Source organism: Chaetomium strumarium (assembly GCF_033439665.1).
Source record: "Chaetomium strumarium strain CBS 333.67 chromosome Unknown B0T15scaffold_1, whole genome shotgun sequence".
NCBI lineage: Eukaryota > Fungi > Ascomycota > Sordariomycetes > Sordariales > Chaetomiaceae > Chaetomium > Chaetomium strumarium.
Genome location: NW_026944429.1, coordinates 1,478,346 through 1,500,880, shown reverse-complemented (window position 1 = coordinate 1,500,880; position 22,535 = coordinate 1,478,346). Strand labels below are relative to the sequence as shown.

At 54.1% G+C, this 22,535-nt stretch overlaps 6 protein-coding genes across 6 annotated transcripts; 4 read left to right on the top strand and 2 right to left on the bottom strand.

Moving 5' to 3' along the window:
• The first annotated feature begins 308 nt into the window (after positions 1–308).
• Positions 309–3,829, top strand: B0T15DRAFT_424727 (uncharacterized protein). Its single transcript, XM_062865619.1, has 3 exons — positions 309–743; positions 817–3,128; positions 3,251–3,829. The coding sequence occupies exons 1-3, from the start codon at positions 615–617 to the stop codon at positions 3,462–3,464; spliced, it is 2,655 nt and encodes an 884-aa protein (XP_062725561.1). The 5' UTR covers positions 309–614; the 3' UTR covers positions 3,465–3,829.
• A 2,000-nt stretch (positions 3,830–5,829) lies between these two features.
• On the top strand, positions 5,830–6,327 carry B0T15DRAFT_516492 (uncharacterized protein; the record flags this gene model as incomplete). Its single annotated transcript, XM_062868258.1, has 2 exons — positions 5,830–6,137; positions 6,219–6,327. The coding sequence occupies 2 exons, from the start codon at positions 5,833–5,835 to the stop codon at positions 6,220–6,222; spliced, it is 309 nt and encodes a 102-aa protein (XP_062725560.1). The 3' UTR covers positions 6,223–6,327.
• A 5,351-nt stretch (positions 6,328–11,678) lies between these two features.
• Positions 11,679–14,478, bottom strand: B0T15DRAFT_498005 (uncharacterized protein; the record flags this gene model as incomplete). The annotated part of the gene is made up of 3 exons (XM_062867298.1): positions 13,646–14,478; positions 13,458–13,566; positions 11,679–11,841 (listed from the first exon to the last, which is right to left on the bottom strand). Exons 1-3 carry the CDS (start codon positions 14,121–14,123, stop codon positions 11,679–11,681), a joined length of 750 nt encoding a protein of 249 aa, XP_062725559.1. The 5' UTR covers positions 14,124–14,478.
• An 896-nt stretch (positions 14,479–15,374) lies between these two features.
• On the top strand, positions 15,375–16,902 carry B0T15DRAFT_424724 (uncharacterized protein). Its single transcript, XM_062865618.1, has 3 exons — positions 15,375–15,896; positions 15,983–16,206; positions 16,277–16,902. The coding sequence occupies exons 1-3, from the start codon at positions 15,693–15,695 to the stop codon at positions 16,437–16,439; spliced, it is 591 nt and encodes a 196-aa protein (XP_062725558.1). The 5' UTR covers positions 15,375–15,692; the 3' UTR covers positions 16,440–16,902.
• A 1,086-nt stretch (positions 16,903–17,988) lies between these two features.
• B0T15DRAFT_488487 (S-adenosyl-L-methionine-dependent methyltransferase) lies at positions 17,989–18,940 on the top strand (the record flags this gene model as incomplete). Its single annotated transcript, XM_062866517.1, has 2 exons — positions 17,989–18,501; positions 18,614–18,940. 2 exons carry the CDS (start codon positions 17,989–17,991, stop codon positions 18,938–18,940), a joined length of 840 nt encoding a protein of 279 aa, XP_062725557.1.
• A 1,006-nt stretch (positions 18,941–19,946) lies between these two features.
• On the bottom strand, positions 19,947–20,290 carry B0T15DRAFT_545787 (uncharacterized protein; the record flags this gene model as incomplete). The annotated part of the gene is made up of 2 exons (XM_062870142.1): positions 19,947–20,054; positions 20,105–20,290. 2 exons carry the CDS (start codon positions 20,288–20,290, stop codon positions 19,947–19,949), a joined length of 294 nt encoding a protein of 97 aa, XP_062725556.1.
• Positions 20,291–22,535: the final 2,245 nt, after the last annotated feature.

Genomic DNA, 22,535 nt, shown 5'->3' with positions numbered 1-22,535 from the left:
TCTGCATGTGTCTGCTGTGACCGACAGGTGCCTACATAGATCGGTTGGCACAGCCCGTGTTAGACGACGCCCGATGACGACGACGACGGGCGGACGACGCGTCAGTGGATCGCCCAACTTGGCAGCTGGGAAACATGCTACTGCGATTCATGGCAGAACGGGAGCGAAAAAACACAGGCCGCTCACACCATGATTGGTCCATACCCAACTTGAATGGTATATTCAGAGCCCAAGTCCTGGCGGACCTCGAACCGTGCTGGAATTGAACGTTGTCCCTCGCCGTTCTGGAGTCGAGCTGAGAGGGTCGTCTTAGCGATCAGAGAAACCGAAGGGGCTGTGCAGCGCCACAGGTGGCGCTCATTGTCTCATGGCTGGGCTGAGCTGACTGTGCACGTGCTTTGTGCCGGTTTCTGGGTAGTATAAGTGGAGAATCTTGGCGTCTTGCCTGCCGGCAGTGCCGTTCACGTCACCGCTCCCGTTTCGAGCTCCAACAAGCTTGCGTGACCTAGCAGAGGTTGATACTATCCATGTCGACACAACCGGTTGGCCCATCTATCGCCAGCCTCAACGCTTATCGCTCTTCCCGGTGAAGCGCGTCGCAAGAGGCAGCTATTATGAACATATTCGAAGACCCCGAGGGCAGGTGCTCGGGAGACAAGCAGGTTCGGCCCGGGAAGACGGACACCCAGGTGCAGCTTGTCATCTCCTTGGCTCTTGGCCTGTCGGCGTTTCTCGCCTTTTGCGTAGGTCCAGCTTTCCTTGACACCGTCGTTCCTAGTGCCCCAGCTCTCACTGACATGGAGGCCCTGGCGGTAGACACTTCGCCCACGATGGAAGTCCCTCTACGCCGCACGAAAACGACACTCGAACCCGCTCCTGCACCTGCCTGCTCTGCCCGATAGCTTCTTCGGATGGATCCCCACTCTGTACAAGATCACCGAGCAGCAGGTGCTGTGCTCGGCCGGGCTCGACGCGTATGTGTTCCTGGCCTTCTTCAAGATGTCCATGCGCCTGTTTGGGGTCATGTTCCTCTTTGCCGCCGCCGTTCTCGAGCCCATCAACCGCCACTTCGTCCGGGCCCGGTCGCCCGGCACCAGCGCCGCCCAGTCGCTTCTCTTCCCCCAATACGCAGCATACGGCAGCTATGGTCCTGCGACACCGCTTGGCGACAAGGATGACGGGGACGACGACGGGGACAACAGCTTCAACCGCAATATGGGGTATTTGTGGTCCTACTTAGTATTCACCTACCTATTCACGGGACTCACCCTGTACTTCATGGACAAGGAGACGTCCAAGGTGATCAGGGTGCGGCAGGACTACCTTGGTACACAGTCCACCATAACCGACAGGACCTTCCGGCTATCCGGCATCCCCAGGGGACTGAGGACGGAAGAGGCGATCAAGGACCTTGTGCAGAAGCTGGAGATCGGCAAGGTCGAGAGCGTTACGCTGTGCCGCAACTGGGAGGAGCTCGACAGGTTGATGGAGCAGAGACAGACTGTCCTGGCGAAGCTCGAGGAGGCATGGAGCGTCTATCTCGCCCACAGGCCGTTAAAAGCGGCCCAGGGTCCGCAAGACGGGGACGGGGGCAACGGTGTCGTGAATGAGCCGGGTGCGCTCTCCGATGGGCGCGATGAGGAAGCCGGGGAAAGCGATCGGCTCCTCCGAGGCATCGGGGCTCGCCAATCCTTCCAGCGGCAGCGTCCCCAAACTCGGTTCTGGTACGGTTTTCTCCGCCTCCAGAGTCGCAAGACCGATGCCATCGGCTACTACACCGAGAAGCTCCGTCAGCTGGACGAGAAGATCCTGGCGTCGCGGAAGAAGCAGCATGAGCCAGCCGACCTTGCCTTCGTGACTATGGACTCCATTGCAGCCTGTCAGATGGCGATTCAGGCGCTCATCGATCCCTACCCGGGCCGCTTGCAGACCAAGCCTGCCCCGGCGCCATCCGATGTCGTTTGGAAGAACACATACGCCTCGCGTTTCAGCCGACGCATACGATCCTGGACCGTCACTGTTTTCGTCGCCGTGCTGTCTGTGGTGTGGTTGATCCCTGTGGCCTTCCTCGCCACCGTCCTGAGCATCTGCACCATCGAGAGCTTTTTGCCATCCTTTGCCGACTGGCTGAGGGAGCACGAGATCTCCCGGACGCTCGTCCAGACGGGCTTGCCCACGCTCGTGGTGTCCCTCCTCAACATCGCCGTCCCTTACCTCTACGACTATCTCTCGTACCACCAGGGGATGCTCTCGCAGGGCGACATCGCGCTCTCGGTCATCAGCAAGAACTTCTTCTTCACCTTCTTCAACATCTTCCTCATCTTCACCGTCTTCGGCGCCGTCTCGTCCATCTTCGACGTCCTGCGCAAGTCGCTCCACGACACCACCTACATCGCCTACACGCTCGCGCAGAAGATCGAGGAGCTGTCCGTCTTCTACACCAACTTCATCATGCTCCAGGGCCTCGGCCTCTTCCCCTTCCGCCTGCTCGAGTTCGGCAGCGTGGCGCAGTACCCGATCCTGCGCATGGGCGCCAAGACGCCGCGCGACTTCGCCCAGATGGTGCGCCCGCCCATGTTCTACTACGGCTTCTACCTGCCCACCGCGCTGCTGGTCTTCATCCTCTGCCTCGTCTACAGCGCCCTGCCGGGCGGCTTCCTCGTGCTCGCCCTGGGGCTGGCCTACTACTCGCTCGGCTATTTCACCTACAAGTACCAGCTGCTCTACGCCATGGACCAGCCGCAGCACGCCACGGGCGGCGCCTGGCGCATGATCTGCTACCGCATCATGCTCGGGCTGGTGGTCTTCCACATCACCATGTCCGGCTACCTGGCCCTGCGCAAGGCCTTCACCGTCGCGCTGCTGGTCGGCCCGCTGTTGGTGGCTACCCTGTGGTACGGCTGGGGGTTCCGGAGGCGCGTCGAGCCGCTGACGAGGTTCATCTCGCTGCGCAGCATCAAGCAGCAGGTCGCCGGCGAGGGAGGCGAGAGCGCGATCCTGGACGGCGATCTGGACGGTGCGGCGGGGGATGATGCCGAGCGCCAGAGGGAGGTGCTCCGGAGGGGCAGCACCGTGGACGAGGACCGCGAGAAGGGCCTGCGGTTTGTCAATCCCAGCTTGGTCATGCCGTGAGTACTTTCTTTACTGAACCCACCCCGTTCCACCCGACAACCGTTTCGTCATGGGTCAAAGATTTGTATGTAAGATGCTTCCGTTCCCCACCTTGCTAACCCTGCCCGACATACAACAGCCTCGAACAGCCGTGGATCTATGAGGAACCCCCGCCGCCGTTGGTCGAGGCTTCTTCGGATGACGATGTCCCCCGCGGACCGCAACCGGATACTAGTAGGGAGGAGCACAGCGCGTCAGGGTACGAAACGCCCCCGCCACGTCAAGCGGGTGGTGCGAGTAGCAACTCGTCGAGCTCGGTCAGCTTGGGCGATACCCATATATGGAGGGAATGACACGAGGTCATGGCCATTACAAAGCTGGCTACTACTGCTAGTAACTATCATTATGAGTCTCGTTTTATTGCAGCATAGCGTACGGAGGATCCACTTGGTACATGTACAGAGCCATGAGGTGGTAGGTGGAGAGGGGAGGTTAAGCATTCGTTCTGGTAGGGGGGAAGGGACTTGGATTGGCATATGCTGTTTCTAGATGGCGTTTGCGGCGATACCACGAAGTCAGGTACCTAATGTTAGTATGAGTATGAAGTACTAGGAGAGGTATATATAACAGGAAGGATGAGATACGATCTTGGAAGGGTTGGTGGTTATTACGACGCTGGGAATAACAATAAGAATACCGCTCGCGGCTTTCTGCCTCATTACTACCTCCAAAGTGGTGTCCAGTTGGTCTGGTCTTCCTCTTAAGAGATTTAAGAGGAATACATCGCGCGGCGACTTCGGACAAGTGCCCATCTCGGAATGAGGAAATCAGTGGGATGGGATTACCACATACATGCAGTAGTCAAGGCTACGAAGAGTGGTTGCGCGGGGACTTAAACAGTGCAGGGGCAGGATGCGGTCCAGGTGTGCTGTTGGCTGGCATGTTGGCTCGTATCTTCCATGGACTGTCTTCCCGTACGTGCACCTTATTCTCGATGGGTTGTGCTTACATAGTCTGAACCCCCAGCGTGTTATATGACAAGATCGCCCGTCTTTCTCCCTCCCTGGTTGGTGTACTCCCTGCGGAACGGACTGCTCTCGTCTTCCCGCATTGATCAAGTCTCCGGTTTCCGTGCTTACTTGCTCTTATATCGTGCTTGTGATTCTGAGAAACGGGACTTAGTGCACTCCTGGCTGTTTCTGTCTCTTCCACTATGCTTCCCCTCCTAGGCGGATTAGTGCTTGGATCCCCGAGATTGCTCTTATGTTGCTTCTTCCTCCGACGAGATGCGGGCGCCTTTGATGCTCTTCCTCGATGGGATCGTCCGCCCTTTTCATCCCGGCTGGCTTGGTACTGGTGACGGTAACGTCCGTTCGACCGGATGACATCGGACGATTGCCCATTCTTTGAAGTATACTCCCGAGCCTCTGATTGATGACTGAACGATTCCTCCTCTTAGCCGAGAACCAGCTGGCATCGTGCCGCGAGCCTTCACTAGTCCCTTGTGTTCTGAATCCCCGCCGATTACAACCTCCGTCCTTTTGTCTTGTATCCGCTGTGTCCCTCCTCTTTCAGAGTCCACTACCCGCCTTGAGGTTCTCGGACTATTACTTGAGTGTCCCCTGCGTTGCTCTTCTTCAGACCGGTTGTTCTATCCTTCATCGAGATGTCTTATTGGTGCCTTCGACTTCGGTCCATGTTTGCCTTCTGTTTCGCAGGTGTTGTGTTTGCCTTTCTGCCTCACGGCACGGCCAGGTATTCGGTTATATGCCCTTATGAAAGTCCCCCTCTTGGCTGTATATCACCCCCTTAGTTTATACGTCTTTTTTCCATGCCTTTTAACTGTGTGTATTCCTCTGCCTCTTCCAGTCTCCGCGCTGGTAATCCTTTCTTGAGGAGCGACTCTTGTCGAGACGTTTTGTCCTTGTTCTTGGCTGATGTGTGCGCCGACGGTCCCTTATCCAAGCTTAAGTGCCTCCTCTTATAGTATTTCACCTCCCTGCCATGTATGCCTCTGATATTCTTCCTCCTCTTGACAGTATATTACCGTTGCTCTTTTGTCTTACTCTGGCACTCTCGACGGGGGTTCGCTTTCTTATTGTTTTCGACGCTCCTGTCTCCTTGAGTCAGCAAATGGGTAGCACTCAGGGCATTCTTGGTCTGGTACTTACCTTGGATATCTTTTCGAGGCCGGGAGACCAACCGCAGATGCTTGTTCGCGTTCTTTAGCTTGGGTATATGTGCGGGTCCTCGCCAGTGTCCTCCTCCCTCCTTAACCGTGTATTATCTCCTTGAATATTATCCCTCCTCTTGACAGTATAGTGCCCCCTCCACAAGCCCCTCCTCTTGTCATTGTTTGGTTCCACGACTTATTCAACCCTTATATATAGAGGCCTTCCTCCTCTTAACAGTGTAATGCCTAAGTATTATCCCTCCTCTTAACATTATAACGACCCTATGATGTTGACCTTGTGATGCGTCTCGCGTGTGTTCGGCGGCGAACTGTCGGCGCTTGGCTCGGGGGTCTTCACGTTCTCTCTTCTCTTGAGTCGTCGATAGTATTCGATAGAAGCTCGTTGTACTGTATTGTGTATTCCTCCCTCCTCTTTAGAGTATACGCCCACCCTCAATACGGCTCCTCTCTTGACATTGTAGAACCGCCCCAGTTGCTTATCTCTTCTTGTGGAAGTATCATCCTCCTATTGATAGTATAACGCCTTCATGAGTATTATGCCTCCTCTTAACATTGTAGTACCCCTAGCCTTGTTATGTGTCTCATCTGCGTCTCGGCGGTGCGTTCTCGATAGTCTCTCGGAGGTCTTCATTCGTTTCTCGAATCGTCGATCGTATTCAATATCGCTAGTTGCGGTTCCCCTTGTATCTCGCTGCGACCAACGCGATCGACGACAAATCCTTCCTTCCTTGGACCTTCTTCGTCCTTGGTACATCCAACACTCTTTAGCCTACATCACCCCTGTGTCGTCCTGGCCTCGCCCCTTGTGTTCCTCCTCCTTGTTGACTACAATCTGTTGCAGCATGCAGAAATGTCAGAGGCATAAAAGTGGTCTGAATAGTAATGAAGAAGGTGAAGAAGGTGATGTGCCCACCTAAGCCAGGGAACTGGCTTATATGTGAGAGGGCTTGAAAGCCATACTGAACATAAAGACCACAAAGGTGTTTAGTGGTTTAACACAATCGGCCATCGCTGAACTCGTAGGCCTCCGCGGATGGATTGTGTGCTCCGAAGCGCGCGGCATAGTCCGACATGTTGAAGAAGCCGGAAACCTGACCACTGTGGTCCGTTCAGTTGTTAGCGGAAGCCCCCATGAGACCACGCTGCGTTGAGTCATCTCATCCGTACCTGACATAGCCATACCGTGTTGGAGGGGGAGGGCATATATGTCGAACCATGCCCGCAGGGTAGAGAAGAGCGAGGAGCCAGAAGTAGAATGGTGTAGTAGGGTGTCATCGCTGAGCAGCGAAGATGCTAGGAGAGGCCGACGTAAGTCTGTATTTTATCAAGAATAGGGGACCATCCAATCTCGTATGACTCGTAGTCCACTGTGAACAGCTCGTCCACGGACGACCGAAGCTGGGCCGTCTTTCTCTTGCCCTTCTTGATGATCATGCACTTGCCACAGGCCTCCTCAGCCCCGGGGGGGGGGGGGGGGGAAGCTCTTGTTGGACAGGTACATCTCGTGATACTCGTCCGAGCACAGGTTGCCGCAGGTTGCCGCATGTTGCCGCAGGTTGCACATCCCTGCCACTCGTCAATCTGGGCCTGCCGAAGGCTAATATCGCCGGCAGTGCCAGCATCGATGCTCTCTTTCCGATCGCGGCGGCACCCGGTGCAGAGACTGGGAATGGGCTCTTTGTCGGGCTCGAGCGGATATTGCCCGTGGTACTCGTCAGATCTGATTTTCACACATCGTCTTCGAGCCTCGTAGCCCTTCCGGACTACCCTCCCCCCTTCCCCCCTCCCCCCAAAGGGTATTTAGACGGTTGTTGTTGATGGTTGCGAAAGTGTCCTCGTCGTCTTCAGCGTCCCCGCTGCTCGCCGGCGTGTGCGTTGGCTTGGTATAGGTCCCGTTGTTTGTGGGAGTCACGATGACCTGCTCTCCCACTTCTCGTCGGCATCATACGAGGGAGAACCATAGTCGTGATGGTTGCTCTGGCTTTCGCCTCCGTCCTAAAGCCACCAACACTGGCGAGACACCGAGGAAGACGGCAGCGGCCGTGACTTTCTCCTCTGAAACTGTGGCTGCTGGTGACGGCGCAATCTCCCCGGTCCCCCCCTCCCACCCACCCTAGTTTGGGGTCAGGGCTGGCGTCCTTCTGGAAACGCTGCCTGGAGAAAGCCATGTTGTCGTGTGCCGTACAGTGTTAGTGAGGAAGGATTACCTAGTTGACCGGCCGAAGGGCTTCATAAAAGGAAGCATAGAGAGACAAACAAAGTATGATCTCGACTTCGAAATAGCTCCACCTCCCGGTAGGATTTCGGGGAGGCGTTTGTCGGAGCACTGTATCGTGCCCGTCAACGCTTTGAACGTTCTATCTGATCATGGGATGTTGGTAAGCTTGGAGTGAAGACTTGGCGACAGTTCAACTCACCTAATCTTACAGTTGTTCAACATGAAGTTGCTGCGTGGTCTGGGACATGGTGATGCTTTGTTGTGTGTTGAGACAGGTCACACTCCTGTATGGAGCGAGCCGCTACTAGTGGCAAGTGACGGTCAGCAATGCAGGGACATCCAGCGGTGAGCGATTGGAGATGGCTGGCTGAAGGCAGGAGTGGAGAAGGGGTTCCTCGGAATATAGGTCTCTCTGTCATCGCTCTCGTCACGTACCTGTCCTTCAAATGAATCACCCCTAATAAGGGTTCTTCAAAACTCATACACTCCTTCTCGTACAGTGTTACCCCACACCTTTGGTTTATCTCCGACATGTCCCTCCTCTTACAATGTCATCCAGACATCCTGTGCGTTTGCGTATGGGATGTCCAGGCATCTTGATCTTTTTTTCATTTCTGCCTTTTTTTTATTTTTTTATTTGAATTTTAAACTTTTTTTGTGTTTTTCTCTTTTTGAAGAACGAGCTTTGCCGGCCAGTCAGCCAGAGTAAGCTGAGGCTGGGTGAAGTTTTAGATGCGTCCGAAGCTGAGGTGGCTGTGGCGCCTGAGGGAGAGGTCAGATCTCATGACCCTTGGTCTAATGTCGGACACAGGAAGCAATGAGAGCACTTACCCTGGATGGGTCCAACTTCAAACGGTAGGGGTTTACCCCGCGGACGACGCACACTTCCATGGGGAAGTAGCCGGCCTTGCCCGTTTCTCGATCAAGATCTTTGGCCGGGATCTCCTCGGGAGGAGAAACCTCCCTGGATGTTTCATCTGAACTAAAGCATTGGGGAACAGGTCAGCAGTCGGTCAGAGTATTAGGACGTCTATACAGCAAAATAGCAAGGACTGTATGTCAGTCCAGACAGAGAGCAGTCTGCTGGCGGCCCATCGCGCAGCGTTGAGAAGTGATGACACACCGGGCTCCCCCTTTGGCGTCTCAGTAGCCAAAGTGGAGATCATCATCGAGATGAATGAATGAGGGGGAGGGGGTAGGTACCGTCATCGGCTTGCCGATAAGTAGGAGAGGATGAAATGAAGATAGAAAATGGACACTTTCAGAAGATGAGGCTTCTGGTTTGCTTCCAACGCCGACTTGTGTCTCAAGCCACCTCTGATGAAACTCAAAGTATGTCTTAGACGGCGCAAAGAAAGAAAACAGCGGCAAAGGAGAGGAGAACAACGGAGTCTGAGCTCAGGATTTAACTTACCAGTCCAGGAAACAAGAGGTGAGGAGCGGTCCCCAGCTCGGTTTGGGTGAGAATGAAGGTGTAGTGTGTCTGAACGAATTGGCAGTGTGTGGAAACTGGTGGGAAATTTTAGGAAGGTGATGAGGAGTGCTTTAGGTGGGAAAGGTAATGCGTTTGTGGTTCCCATGACATGATGTTTGAGGGGCTAAAGCCCTGACAACGATGCGAGATGCGATCCGGCTTATTGGCCGCCTGTTTAGAACGCCGGCAAGGTCTAGGAAAGTATTGGGCTGGCACCGGAATGCTGTGCAGGGACACCCAGGGTACCTCCTGCCGTGTCCTGCTGAGGCGGAACCACTCCTCCGCCACTTGAGCCCCTCGTGTTGAGACTTCCTCTGCTGCCTGGATATCACCTCACTCCTATGGATCTATTCGGAACCAACGTGTGCGTGATCTTTTCATAGCTTATCTCACCGGGCAAATACCAGAGAGCAGGGGGGTTGCGTTACTGTCCTGCCAGAGAGAACGAGCTACTATTACTAGCATCAGAAGTCATACACGCAGTGCACCGTGTAAGTTAGGCATATCATGGTCAGAACAAAGTATGACAAGTGTGCTAGAACTCTGTAATATGGCTACCATGTATCAATGCGAAGTGAGCTAAGGCATACAACGACAAAGGAATCTTGTTGGACAGCTGCCCCAAAGAAGGGGAGGGCTTCGTGTCCTTGTAACGCGAGACGAGGCTACAACAAGATGCTAGGAAGGCGAGCCAATGGGGACGGACTAAGGATACTCTGCTGTACTTTAGTGACCAACCGTAACTCACACTTAATGCCACCTACTACCTTTCATACTAGTGCTACCCTCAGTGTGCTCATATAACTCCTCTGCTGCTAACACGCACGGGATATAGGTATGTTGGACTGCGTATGATGGGAATATGGATTCCACTACTAAGACGAATGAACGTGCTAATCGTGTGTTCGTCAAGCCTGAGAGCTTTAGATGGATATGCCCATCAGACATCATGGCCGTCGGAACCCTCTCTATTCCCCCGATCTAGACGCAAGGTTCGAGCTAGGACGGACGTGACATCTGCTATCCCATGATCCCTTCCGTCTGATAACCCTTCCATCCCATGACCATGCCCTCCAAAAACAGCACCGTCAGAGGGCAAATATAACGAGTTCAGACGGGCGCCTATATGCCGTCTGATGTCCCTGTGGTAGCCGCCCGCGGCGGAAGCCCATGTAGAAGAGGCAACTTCGTGGCGGGTCGCCACGAGGTAAGGCCGGTCTGGTGCATGCCGCTGCGCCTCCGGGGTGGAGAGACAGCTTCCTCGCTGGCGTTCTGAATCGTAGCAATATTGGCTACAAGATCACGGAGGCGGTGACTGGCTTCTCTTCAGATGGCTTGGCAGGAACCGGACTTGTTATGGAGGACGATATCAGTGCTCTTAATTGTCGAGCCCATGGTGGCCATGGCGATACAGCTGGTTCTTGGGCTTGAACGCCCACAGCTACTAGTTCTAGTATGAACTAGAGGAAGGAAGAATGCTTGAGCTTGCCCAATGGCTCAGCCGCCCGGTTCTGCTCTGGCCAAGGTGCAGGTGCACCATGTCCTCCTCGAAAGCCAACTCCGCGGCAGAGGCCATGTTTCCCTCCTTAGGTCACCGCTCTCCTTGGCGCACAAAGGAGCTCAGTCAGTGCTGTACCGCCGGGCCGGATATGTGACAATCTTTACAGCACAGAGAGCCCGGGCGAGTACTACCACATCCATGACCCCAGGGCTCTCCTTGCCGCGGATGTAACCCTGGAGATGCAGGGCCTGCCGAGGGACAATCCCTTCATGACTGACTACCGTGCCATCATCTCCTGCATCGAATCCGCTGTGAGGGCGTTGGGCGTTGTTAGACTAAGACCTATATTGATTGAGAGAGAATCGAAGACGGGGAAATAGAGCTGTTTTGGAACTTGCACTCATCGTTCCTCTTCATGCTCTTCACTGGCATGAGCTGTGACTGCTTGGTTTCGTCCTTTTCCTACCTCCCCTCTGAACCAAGTGCATGTGCACCATCCCGAGCATCCAAGTCTGAGATCGATCATGTGAGACTCCTGCAAATCAGACCAGCCAAGCCAAAGAGGCGCAAAAGTGTTTTCCTTATGCAGCATGCACACGGGAGGATCCGCGTGGTCCCGACACATGCGCCACCAATGACACTTTCATAAAAACCAGCGCCCGCTGCCTGATCTGCGAAAGAATGAAGCCTTCGTTATCTTCCCCATCCCCAAGACAATATTTCTAGGTTAAGAAAGATAATCCATGGCCGAATCCAACTTCTCATGTCCTGTCGAGCTTCCAAACATTCACACATGATGCATCTCAAGTGAGAAGGCACTCCTTGACCTCTTGTATGAGACTTGTGGTGGAGGCTGCACATCTCCGTCATGGAAAACGTCTATCACATCTAAGGTCCTGTTTGAATCGAATAGGCAAGTTTTTGTCACATGAAATGATGGCTGAGCTAACAACACTATTGCAAGCAGGACGTCATCAAAGGGCGATGTGGCTACATGTAAACACACCACCTTTTTAAATATAGGTGTTATATAGATTCTAGGTGCCTCGAAGCGCATAGCATCCCTCGCAAAACTCCTGCAAATACAACTACCAAGTCACGGCGTGAAACTCGGATAGCAATATCATACTTCCTCACCACAATGCCAACAGCCCCGGACCCAATTACTTCACCCTAACTCCTAACTCCTACCTCTTCCATGTAGAAAAGGGTTCTCAATCAGCGAGGGGTTCTTGCGTGCAGCCTTCTCAACTTGCTCCCTGCAGGTCATGACCATGTCCATGTTGACGGTGTGTTCCTTCAAACCTACGTCATCCTTGAGGCGCATGTAGAACTCCAGGTCACTGAAGGTGCCATGTTAACTCAACCAGCTGGTGTGATTGGTAAATATTGGGAGTTGCCTCAACTTACTATTCTGTGATCAAGGTGATGACCTACCCCGGATTCTCGGTATGAGCTAAATGGCTGGTTCGTTGCGTATATGCATTGGGAGGCATTCTCCACATCGTGACGCCGTAGGTAATAATGCAGTCGACCTTGGGGATCATGATAGGACCAAGATTGGCCGCTATGTCGGTTGCCACAATGACAGGGCACTCCTTGCGGCGGAGTTTGTCCAGAAAAGCTGCTCGCTTCGATTGAGAGAGATCGCAGTGGAGAGAAACAGCGCGTATGTTGAGGGCATCGAGCAAATGAGAGACCCGGCGTGTCTCGGAAATGGATTGAGTGAAGATTGCCGTCGTCTGGTTAGCTGCTTGTGCCTCGTCGCAGAGGTGGACGAGGCAGGCGTCCTTGAGTCGCTGAGCAATGAAGAGGTAGTAGTGATCTATATGTATCATGATGGGAATGATGGGATTATTTGGTGTCCTCGGACATGAATTCTGCCCTGTCTTCTTTCCCGAGTTCAATGGATATGTGTTGGATTACTTTGATGCGTTGGTCACTTCGTTTCGATTATGTCGCGACTTTGGTGCAAGGGAAGACACTGAGGTAGAGGTAATATGCTGTGAAACATAGGGGAGTCGACCTTTTATGGATGGAGAGAAAATCCAAAAATCTTGTGGGCGTCCAACAAGGTTAAGGCCCTTGATTCCGTTCAGGCTTTTCCAGTACCGTACTACCCATTTAGTGATCCGAGCATTGTTGTATGACGTCGACTATCCTAGGCATACCGCCTTCTGGTCTGGGTCTGCGCTCGGCCAACTCGTGGCCGACGGTGCAGGCCGAATCTGGCGCCGGTGTCCCTCCCTCGGGCGAGACACGGCAGTGTCGAGCAGCGTTACCGCAGGCCAGCCTACTGCTGGTAAGAAGGCGCGGGCGCAGGCTCGGGCGGGCGCATTCTCAAAGTATCGAGGATGGCCGAGCTTCATTGGACATCTTCGGGGCCAAAGCTTGGCACAAGGGATAAGAACCAGGCATCGAAAGACGTCACTTCGTTTGGCGGGGTCATATCAATGGAATTCGAGGCGAGTCACAGTTTTTGCAGTTTCCCGCCGCACGAGAGCGAAAGATCGTCGATGTCGGAGGCAAGCAGCGGGTCTCGCCCCCCGTCGAGAATACAATGCAGAAGCTGGTTCCATGCACGAAACGCAATACTGCGAGACCACCTTTGCCTGCGGGGAGTCGTAACGTTCGAGAGCCGCACAAGTGGGATTAGATATCCAGTGCACCAGTGCTACCAACGACCTTCCTGATATAAAGCACCATCCACCCACTGTTATGCTTTTATCTGCAAGGCGACGTTCACCAGAGCGCCGAGCTGCGTGACCCGTCCTCTCACACAATCCTCCTCTCGACACCCATCCTAAACTCAACTTCCCTCCCTCACACGCCTCGTGTTTGGTCCACACCCCAAAAAAGTCGAAACGCAATCCGAAATGCCCAGAAGAGCCACGCCAGCACGAGTCCCGTTCCCCAGCAGAGCCACTTTACCGCAAGCCAAAGCACAGCTGCCGCGTACGGCAGCTCCCACCTTAAAACCCGAGCGACCGGCCGCAGATACCACCACGTCCGAGGCAAGAAGACGACAAACAGCACAGAAAGCGGACCACCGACCACGGCCATCACGACTGGCAGCATCAGCCCGAGGTTAGCAGCTCCTCCGTGAAACCAAAACAAAGGAGGAAAAAAGGGGCAGGGGGAACGTACCAAGGCGCAAAACTCCGTCCACAGCCCAACCATTGCTACCATAGCCCGAAGAAGAACCGCTCACCGCATAAAGGGACAAGGCCTTGGCCCCAACAAAAACCATCTCCCCTCCCAAGCCCAGCATCATGCCCAACGAAAGAGCATGGAACAAGAGCGTCTCACCGGCCTCCCATAGCCTGGTTGTGTGCACGCCCGCACACCACTGGGACACATACCACCAGCCGAAACCAACCGTAGCACACCACGCGTGGGTGTATGCCAACATCAAGATGGCCAGCGAAACGCCATCATCTGTTGTGAGTTGCTGACCCGCAGTGCGAGGAAGTTGGGGCGGCACTGGAGCGAGTCGGTCCTGGTGGTGGTGGTGGTGGTTGGGGTGGAAGCCACCGGTGACGGTGGCAACGAGGAGGAGTAGGAGCGCGGCCAGGACGGCGTGCAGCGCGGCGAGGGTGAGGATTTTGCCGGCGGGGTGGCCCATCTTTTTTTTTTTGTTTTTTTTATTTCTTTTGGCTTGCAGGTTAGGCTATGATATGGGTTTTCAGTAGGCTTTTGATTCGGTGTCGTTGTTTGTCTTGGGGTTGACGAACTCGTAGTCATTGGTTCTGGGTTGGTGTCGGTTGTATTTTTGATGGGAAGTTTCGAAGGGACGCTGGGAAGAACGCTGGTAAAACCTTCATCAGCAGAAGTTCGGATGACTTATGGCTAATCTAAATCACCATCTGAAGTTAAGATTCTGCTTGGTGTTTTGAGGCTCGCTCTCTGGATTCTATGTTCACTTCCCTTGGATCCTAATTCCTCTGTTGCACCTTATTTCTGTATTTACCCCATTCTCCCCTCATATCTGCTTGTTGGATATGATATCAATTGTATACTTTCAGTAATTCAAAATATGCTGTGATGTGACAGCATAACGAACTGCCTGTGAACATGTTCCCAAGCCCGCGAGATGGTTGCCCTATATCAACTGGTCCAAATAGATAATAGTACCTTATTTACGCGAAAGGGAAGCCGCCGCTTGGTCAAGGGGATGCGGAGGACGTAGCAGGCGTCAATCCCGTTGCGTTTCACAATATAATAGGTGACTAGAGCGGTACATACTGCCCGTCTGGCAGCCTCCTGAGCTACTCTCCGCGGGATGGAACGGCTAGTTGGCGGCAAGAAAGCCGCCCAAACACGGGTCTTGGTCTCATAACCTTGGGAAGGGTGGCAGACACAGAGCGGAGCATAGCAACTTCGTAGACATAACGTGGCGTGAAGGTAAGCAATCCTGCTTCCTCCATGGGCATGTTATATATCACTAGCAGTAACCGTCTGCATTCAGTGATGTCACCAAGCATCTATCTCCGGCGAGATAACTGCAACCAGAACCTCCTACATACGTAAACTCGGCCCTCAAATCCCACCGGGACTCCGTTCCTTGCCATAGGGCGGGTGTATGACACTCCTACCGGCCCCGGGATACGGAAAGACATTCTCCGGGGAGTCCGAAGAAGACCGTGACCATCACCTCAAGTGTTCGCAGACATCTTTTCAAGGAACGCGTTCCAGTTGTCGTATATTGTGGAGACCATTCGATCGCAACCGCACCTTGTAGCGCCCTAGGTACTGTGTAGTTGAATTCAAGATCTTGGCAACCCACAACGCAGCCGCCGGCCTTCTATGGTCGCGAGGTTTTAGCCAAGCTGCGGCTGAGTGGGGGGCAGCACTTGTGGCACAAGATCCTTGCATACAGGAGAGGAGGTGCCCTGCGCCGCACCCTTACCGCCGACCTCAAGGCATCCGGCTCCCTTAATGCCGGGCTTTCCTAGGGCTGAGATTGGAAATCTGGGTTCTCCTCCCTTGCTCCGATCATCGATCTTCGCTGTCGCCTCTTCCCAAGCTAAACTGGGAGTATCCATCAACGAGTACAACAGGCCGAGCTATACCGGGAATGCTTCTTTCGACCCTGTGACTGGGAGACAACACCAGACCTCGCCTCATCGCGCTGAAGAGTCGGAGACACGGTCGGCGAAGAACCCGCGGGCGGGGAACGGTCATCGAGACTAGAATGGATGTCGAACGGGGAAGATGCGTTCCGCGAGTCCGGGGGATCGGGCAGCACGGGGCCACGTTCAGCTGGCTGCAAGTTCTCGGGCGTTTCTTGTCCATGTTGTTCGCCCTCGGGGCGCTGGCCTTCATCGCCTGGCTGTACAACTACTGGAGGGCAGAGCCCACGACCAGGGTGGATGTTCTGTTCCCGTCGTTTTTCCCGGTGTGTAAACCCCTGGAGTTCCATGCAGTAGTGTTCGCTCTCGAAAAGGATCGCTGGCACTGATCGCAAAATGGGACATAATATAGATCATACTCGGTGCGATGGTCGACGCGTACGAGCTGGTGTCGCTCCTCTTCTTGCGTCGGAGACGAGCGATCAACCCGGTGGCAGTCTGCTTCGATGTCGCGTTGATCGGTTGCGGGATCTTCTGCTTTCTTGTTCTCGGCATGGTCGACAGGGGAGTCGGGGAGCGACGAGGGTACTGGTTTGCTGACATGAGGAACGCCATGGTCTTTATGATAATCTTCAGGTCAGTGGCCGGAGAGTCTACCAGGGGGAGCATCGACGTTTATTAACTACTAGTTCTGTCCGGCTTCTAGTGGCATACACGCGGCCTTCATCATCTTGGCTGCTGGCGGGGTTGTCTCGGTGTACTTCTCGACTAGCAAGGCTCGTCACGATGCTCAGCTGGCACGGAGTCAAGCTGAGATGGTCCAGTTCAACGAGAGGCGGCGGCAAGCTGGCCCGCTGATGGGGCAATGACAGGTTGTGGTGGTGCTGCCTCCTGGATAGGGGCAGGGCCACTTTAAAACAAGAGATCTGCAGGAAGGAAAGTTATTGATCTTTAGCTATTTGTTGCATCTAAGGGTGCAGTTGAGACGGGCTGGTCATTCTTACCTTTTTCATTTGCATTGGCTGTCACGCAAGCGGCATAGACCTCGGATGGGAGAAAGGGGGACCGTGCCAGGCTACGGTCCGGAAGTCACTTAACACGAACAACTACACCTACTGGCTCAAGATGCCAATTCGGGTGCACCAGCCTGTGTCTGGGGTCGTGGAGCCAGCGCTCATGATTCATCATCTGCAAGCTGCCAGTGCAGATAATCCTTGACCACCAGTTATGTAAGGTAACGGATATTGTGGCCCGGATATCTACTGGAACAGAAGACATGATGTTGATTGAGGATTTGTTTCTCGTATTTCTATTGCACGAACTAAGGTAGGCTGGCGATGCGGGAGCCCTGGGTGGAACGGAGCCCAAAATCGATCTTGGCGCTCTTCCTAAGGGGCTGTCCCCAAGTCTTTTGCGTGCCCACACTTAATAATAGAGACCTCTCCGGTCAAAGAAAAATTTGCCCATGATCATACGGCATGCTACTGGCAAAGGGACTTGTTTTCGGGAAGGTGCTACCTGCTCTCGGTGCCTTGTCTCCTTTCATACGCCCCCGGTCATCACCCGCGGAGTCACATCACGCATCACCAGTCCATGAATCCCATATTCCCGGGTGGCTCAACGTTGGGAACTGATAAGGAAACCCACAAGCGATGACAAGTTTTCCACAGCCAAGTGTCCACTGGAAAAGGGCCGCGTTTGCCAGAAACTGCTGCATACATCGATACTACATCACTGTTGCTAATCCTCGTGTCCTCCTGGCTGCTTCATGCGCCTCTCGATCCCCTTCTGCAACTGCACAGAGTAACGAGAACAAGGTCACTGGTATAGTGAGCTAGATGATGTTGCTCCTTGGCTATCGTCATCATCCATCGCCAAGGTCTTAACCGCCATCTCCATGTAGGACCTCCCGTCGTGGGATCTTCAGCAGCGTCTGGCACTCGGTCCTTTTTCGGCTTCCGTTACAGAACAGGTTATCGAGTCACGGAGAGTCCATCGATCGCATGCATATTCCCAATGACTGATGCAGGGCCAGCATCAGGAGGGAGAGGGCGCAATCCGCGCGCTCTGAATTCTGACACTCACTTGATGGGCTTTGCAGAAGTGCCAGGTTGGGATGTGCCGTGAAGGGGAACAGACCAACGGAGGAGACAAAACAGGGACTGTTGTTGCTTCTGCCTCCTACATTACTAGCGGCAGCAGCCGGGGTGCTCGCTCACGGCTTGAACCAGAACGCGTAGCTCTACTAGGAGAGGCCTCTCTTCAACCCTCTTCATGTTTGTTTCTTGAAATCTCGACCCCATTCCTTCATACCACAACCATGACGACGGTCGTAAGCAAAGTGGTGCATTCGATCCGACAACTCGGAGCGACACATACCACGACAATGTCGTCTATACATACGATGACCCCCCCGAAATGTGGCACAAGGCGCTGGGTGACAACCTCAGCTTCCAGTTCGGTCTGTTCGACGAGGCCGAGCTTGAAGCTGGGCCGCTTCCCGGCCCCGTGGGACCCTCTGAGTTTCGCCATTTTGATCGCCAGCTCGAACTTGCCGGGCTCCTGGATGCTGCCACCAGACAGTCCGTGAAGCGCATCCTCGACATCGGTTGTGGCTGGGGATACATCACCCGGCGTCTGGCCCATCAGCTTCCGCGAGTGCCCACGCCTCGACGCCATCAACATCAGCCAGCGCCAGCTCGACTACTGCGCCCAGATCTTCCAGAAGACTTCCGGAACCGCATCAACCTCTACCTCTGCAACGTCCAGGATGTCGACCTGCTCCCGGACTCACAGGTGCCGTACGACTTGGTTGTTGTTCGCGGTGTCTACACACACTTTCTTCACCATGTCTTCGACGCCTCAGTTGCCCAGGTCGCTGGCCGACTCCGCCCTGGGGGCATCCTGCTCATCTCCGACACTTTATACAAGGTGAGAACGCAACACATTCCTTAGGACAACCCCTAGCCTTATGCCCCAAGTACTAGTACGAACTATTAGTAGTACTGGTAAGTGCTAACATTCGTTGTTCCCATTAATCCAGGGCGACATGGAAAAATACCGCTCTCCCATCCCCGACAAGGCCGATCGTCTGGCCTGCGGCAACCGCAAGACGCCCTCGTACTTCACCAGCACGCTCGAGCAGAACGGTCTGGTCGTGCGAGACGTCCGCGTGATGCCCTCCAACCGAGACGTCATCCACTGGTTCCACAAGGTGCGACTCAACATCGAGCAGAATTTCCCGGGCGGCGTCACGGGGCCCATCCAAGAGCTGCATGAGATGGCGAGGAGCTTTACGAAGAGCTTGGCGGGTGATAAGTGTACAGCGTTATTGCCCAGCGTGTTGTCGGTTAGTGCTACTACTACTTGAGTGACGGGGAATAGGGCATAACGTTAGTATACTACTAGAATTAGTACTATTCAGTATGTAAGTCCTCGAGTACTATTAGCTCTTAGAGTAGTAGCAGGTTTCGGATTCAAGCCCACAAGCATACACGGAGATGTAGAGGAAGAATGTTGATACTCAAGTCGTTTCTAGGTTGTTTATCCAGACCAGGTCTATGCTGTTATATAAGGGCCAAATAGGTTGAACTTCTTGCTGAACAGTCCTCTGTGTATTGCAGTAACCCCTAAGCCCCAGTCTTGTTCCCTATAAACCTGTGCACCGGTACTCCTAGAGTGTGTTGGCTTGTGACCTCTGTCCCTTCTTCCAGCAGCCTGTACCCGGCGACATCGACGTAGTGCGAGGGGGTGTTGAGTGGAGACACGCGGCTCGACGCCTGCTTGTTGGTTGATCTTGTGCCTCCACGGTTATTGGTGACGGCTGACACCCCCTATTCTGACAGCAAGTGAGTGGTACTAGTGGTCGTTGAGGCGCCAAAGAGAGACGAGCCGCCGAATTGGGGCTGAGTCGGGGTTGTGATCGCGCCGCTGGTCGGTTGATTCCCAAGAAGCGAGCTTCCTATTATTGTCTGGCTGAATATGCTGTTGCCGGCACCTGCTGCCCCCGTTGTTCCTGTGGCCGACTGCCCTCCAAGTAGCGTTGGGCCGCCCAACGACCCAGTCGACGTTGCCGTCGCGGGAGTTCCCCTGCCCATGAAAAATGACATGGCTGCTACCTACGGCACCTATACCAGCGCCCATTCCCCAGCCAGGCATGGCATCAGGGCAACACACCCGATATGACGTGTCGGAGCCGCTCGGGGAGATCTATCGTTTAAGATGGCCGCAGGGAGGAAGAGTGGGAGAACAAGCGCAGGCTCGTGCTGTTCCGCTGGTTTTATAACCAGCTACTATCTTCTAATATATAGCCCTTCCACAGCTGCCCGAAGAGGTCGACACGCTAAATGTTCCGTAATATTAAAGACCCCACCTACTCATCTTTGCGGTTGCAATAACAAGTCTGTCAGCTCCTGGAGGCGGATCTCGATCTGCTCGGCGGCCTCGTCGTCGTGGGCGAGGCTGGAGGAGTCGCGCCAGATGTGCTGGGCCGAGTCAACGCGCCAATCCCCCCCTCTCATGGTGCAATACTCACCAGAAGCTGGCTGTATTCCTTCTCGAACCGGTGCAGGCGACGGGTGTGGACATGGTCGCCGGCACAGTATCGTAGACGTGGGTGCTGGTGCTGGTGCCGGGGACGGCGAAGGAGGTGGAGCAGGAGAGTGTCCTGAGGCTTTGTTGATAGATCATCCGATGATCCCTTGACTTCTTGGTCGTCCATTACCGGTCGAGTTGTGTCGTCAGGGCGAGCGGTGCGGCCGCCTAGTACGGACACTAGGGATAGACTGGTAGGCCCAAGGTGGCATTCTACTAGCAAGTCAGTGTCAGGCAGGAACGATAAGATGGAAGCCAATCGACGAGGGAAAGACTTACGGGAAGGGACAATGGTAGTGTTACCAGCTGTCCGACCTCCGAGTCTCAGCCGATCATACTGCCCAGGAGGGTGGCCGCAGGCGCCTAGGCTGATGTTGCAGTAGGTAGATTTTCCGGGGCGGCAGCAATGCTGATGCTCGGCAGATGCGGTCGAAGAGCTCCGAGTACGATGGCTAGGTCCGGGTTCCCGGGGACATCAACCCCTTGTTGACCACGTTGCCTACATTTAATTGGTTATCAATCTGAAACGCTCAGCAGCAAATAAAACTTGCCTACCCGCTCGGGAGTGCTCTTGAACGTCCTTCTGGAACTATGACCGGTGTTGCGTTTCCATGGGGGTGGTGTCGACGACGGGATCTTTTGGGCTTGTAGGAGGCGGGCTCCGGCGCTTCTCGATCTCTTGCTGCACGGGCCTTCGATCTCTTCTGGTAAAAGAATAGATGGAAGGCATGGAGGGCTTAACGGACCGGGCATCTGTTTGATCAAGAAAGATGTGGAATTAATGGCATAGTAAATAATTGATTGATCGGTTCTGTGTGCCTAAGAGGTGTCTGGTCTAACAGCCCTCGTCGGTGCCCGCCCACAGGAAATAACCCAGCCCGCCGCAGCGTGTAGCACCTTCCGGGTTACGACCTAAGTCCCCCCCTGTTGGCCGCCGAGCAGGCTGTTGCAATATTTGCTGGACTGCAAGGACTTCGAGTTTGTCACCTGTTCGTGCTCTTTACGCTCGCCGTTCCTTTCAAGCCCTCCCACATATATGCTAACACTACCTGCGTTACCTGGAGACTCCCTGATTCACTTCTGCTATCTTCCATTATTACATTACACTCTTTCTTTGCTCTTGACTAGGTACACCCTGCATACCACAATAATTTCCGCCACAGCACAAGATGCAGGACGAGAACTCCATCACCATTTTCCCAAAAGGCAGGCAGATCACGCAACCACACGCCTTTTTATCTCCATTCATACTTATCCTAGGTTAGTCGTACTCCGGAGCAGTCCCTACGCATCCTCAAGAACGCGGATGACTGCGTCATCCTTCCTGGTACGACGGCGAGGGGAGGAACGTGACAATCAATATGACTGACTACTAGTAACCCTAGCCTAGGATGATTGTCATCAGTACGGACAAAGAAGAGGGCGAGCGGGCTCCACAAGACAGGTGTCCGGAAAAACGCCTTTCCTCGGAGGGACAGGTGCAGCCTATTTGCAGGCTCCATAAGGTACGCCCATGCGAGATCACCCATTTCCATGCTATTGCTACAGGATGGGACATGCTGCTAACCAGGCACCGCCTCCAGAAATCTGAGACCTGTTCGACGTGCTTGCCCGACTTCCTATTGGGACGAAAGGAACGTACCGCAGCATGTGTTATCCGGTCTGAAGAAGTTTGCCGATGAATATCTACTACATCGACCCCGAGGGGTTTGCCCTCATCATCCGACAAACCGCAAAGCACAAGCTCTCGGACCATTTGCTGGACAACCGGCACACGCAATGTCGACGTCACTGTCATCGACCGTTTGAGTCTTCGGCATCTCGGGCGATGTCGAGCTGAGTCCTGCACCCCTTCCCCTCCAACAAACAAAAGAACACAAGAAAAAAAAACAAGAAAACCAAAAAAAAGAAAAACACAAAAACAACAAAAAAGGACAAAAAGAAAACAAAAGGGCAGGGAGGAGACATGAGAAACAAGGTACTAGACCTGTCGATAAGGCGATGCCTTTGGTGCCCTGGCCGACCTCAGCGTCGGGAAGAAGGTAACGCTCCGCTGAGTTCTGTCATTTTTTTCTACTCCGCCATCCACCGACCTGGTTGTCTTTTTCCTTCCCACAACCACTTTCTTCTCATGGCGTTAGGCCCAAGGCACCTGGGACTACATCTGAAGACGACACGCAAAAAGCACATTTTTCTTTCCGGCGTTGAGGTCCTCAACCACAACAACCTTTCTTCCTCTGGTGAAGGTGAAGGAAGTCCCACCAAGGATACAAAGGGGGATTTCTCAACCCGGTAATCCGGCGTTGGGACTGAGGATGGTGGAAGTTCGACAGCACCGCCGGGCGGAGGAGGTCAAGATTGGAGGCCCTCGA

What these genes read in the sequence shown, in the direction of transcription:
- B0T15DRAFT_424727 (XM_062865619.1), top strand. Translation starts at nt 615, where the DNA reads ATGAACATATTCGAAGACCCCGAGGGCAGGTGCTCGGGAGACAAGCAG. An exon ending in CGGCGTTTCTCGCCTTTTGC is followed by an intron (nt 744 to 816) that starts GTAGGTCCAGCT and finishes CCCTGGCGGTAG; the next exon opens with ACACTTCGCCCACGATGGAA. An exon ending in AATCCCAGCTTGGTCATGCC is followed by an intron (nt 3,129 to 3,250) that starts GTGAGTACTTTC and finishes GACATACAACAG; the next exon opens with CCTCGAACAGCCGTGGATCT.
- B0T15DRAFT_424724 (XM_062865618.1), top strand. Translation starts at nt 15,693, where the DNA reads ATGGATGTCGAACGGGGAAGATGCGTTCCGCGAGTCCGGGGGATCGGG. An exon ending in TGTTCCCGTCGTTTTTCCCG is followed by an intron (nt 15,897 to 15,982) that starts GTGTGTAAACCC and finishes GACATAATATAG; the next exon opens with ATCATACTCGGTGCGATGGT. An exon ending in GTCTTTATGATAATCTTCAG is followed by an intron (nt 16,207 to 16,276) that starts GTCAGTGGCCGG and finishes TCCGGCTTCTAG; the next exon opens with TGGCATACACGCGGCCTTCA.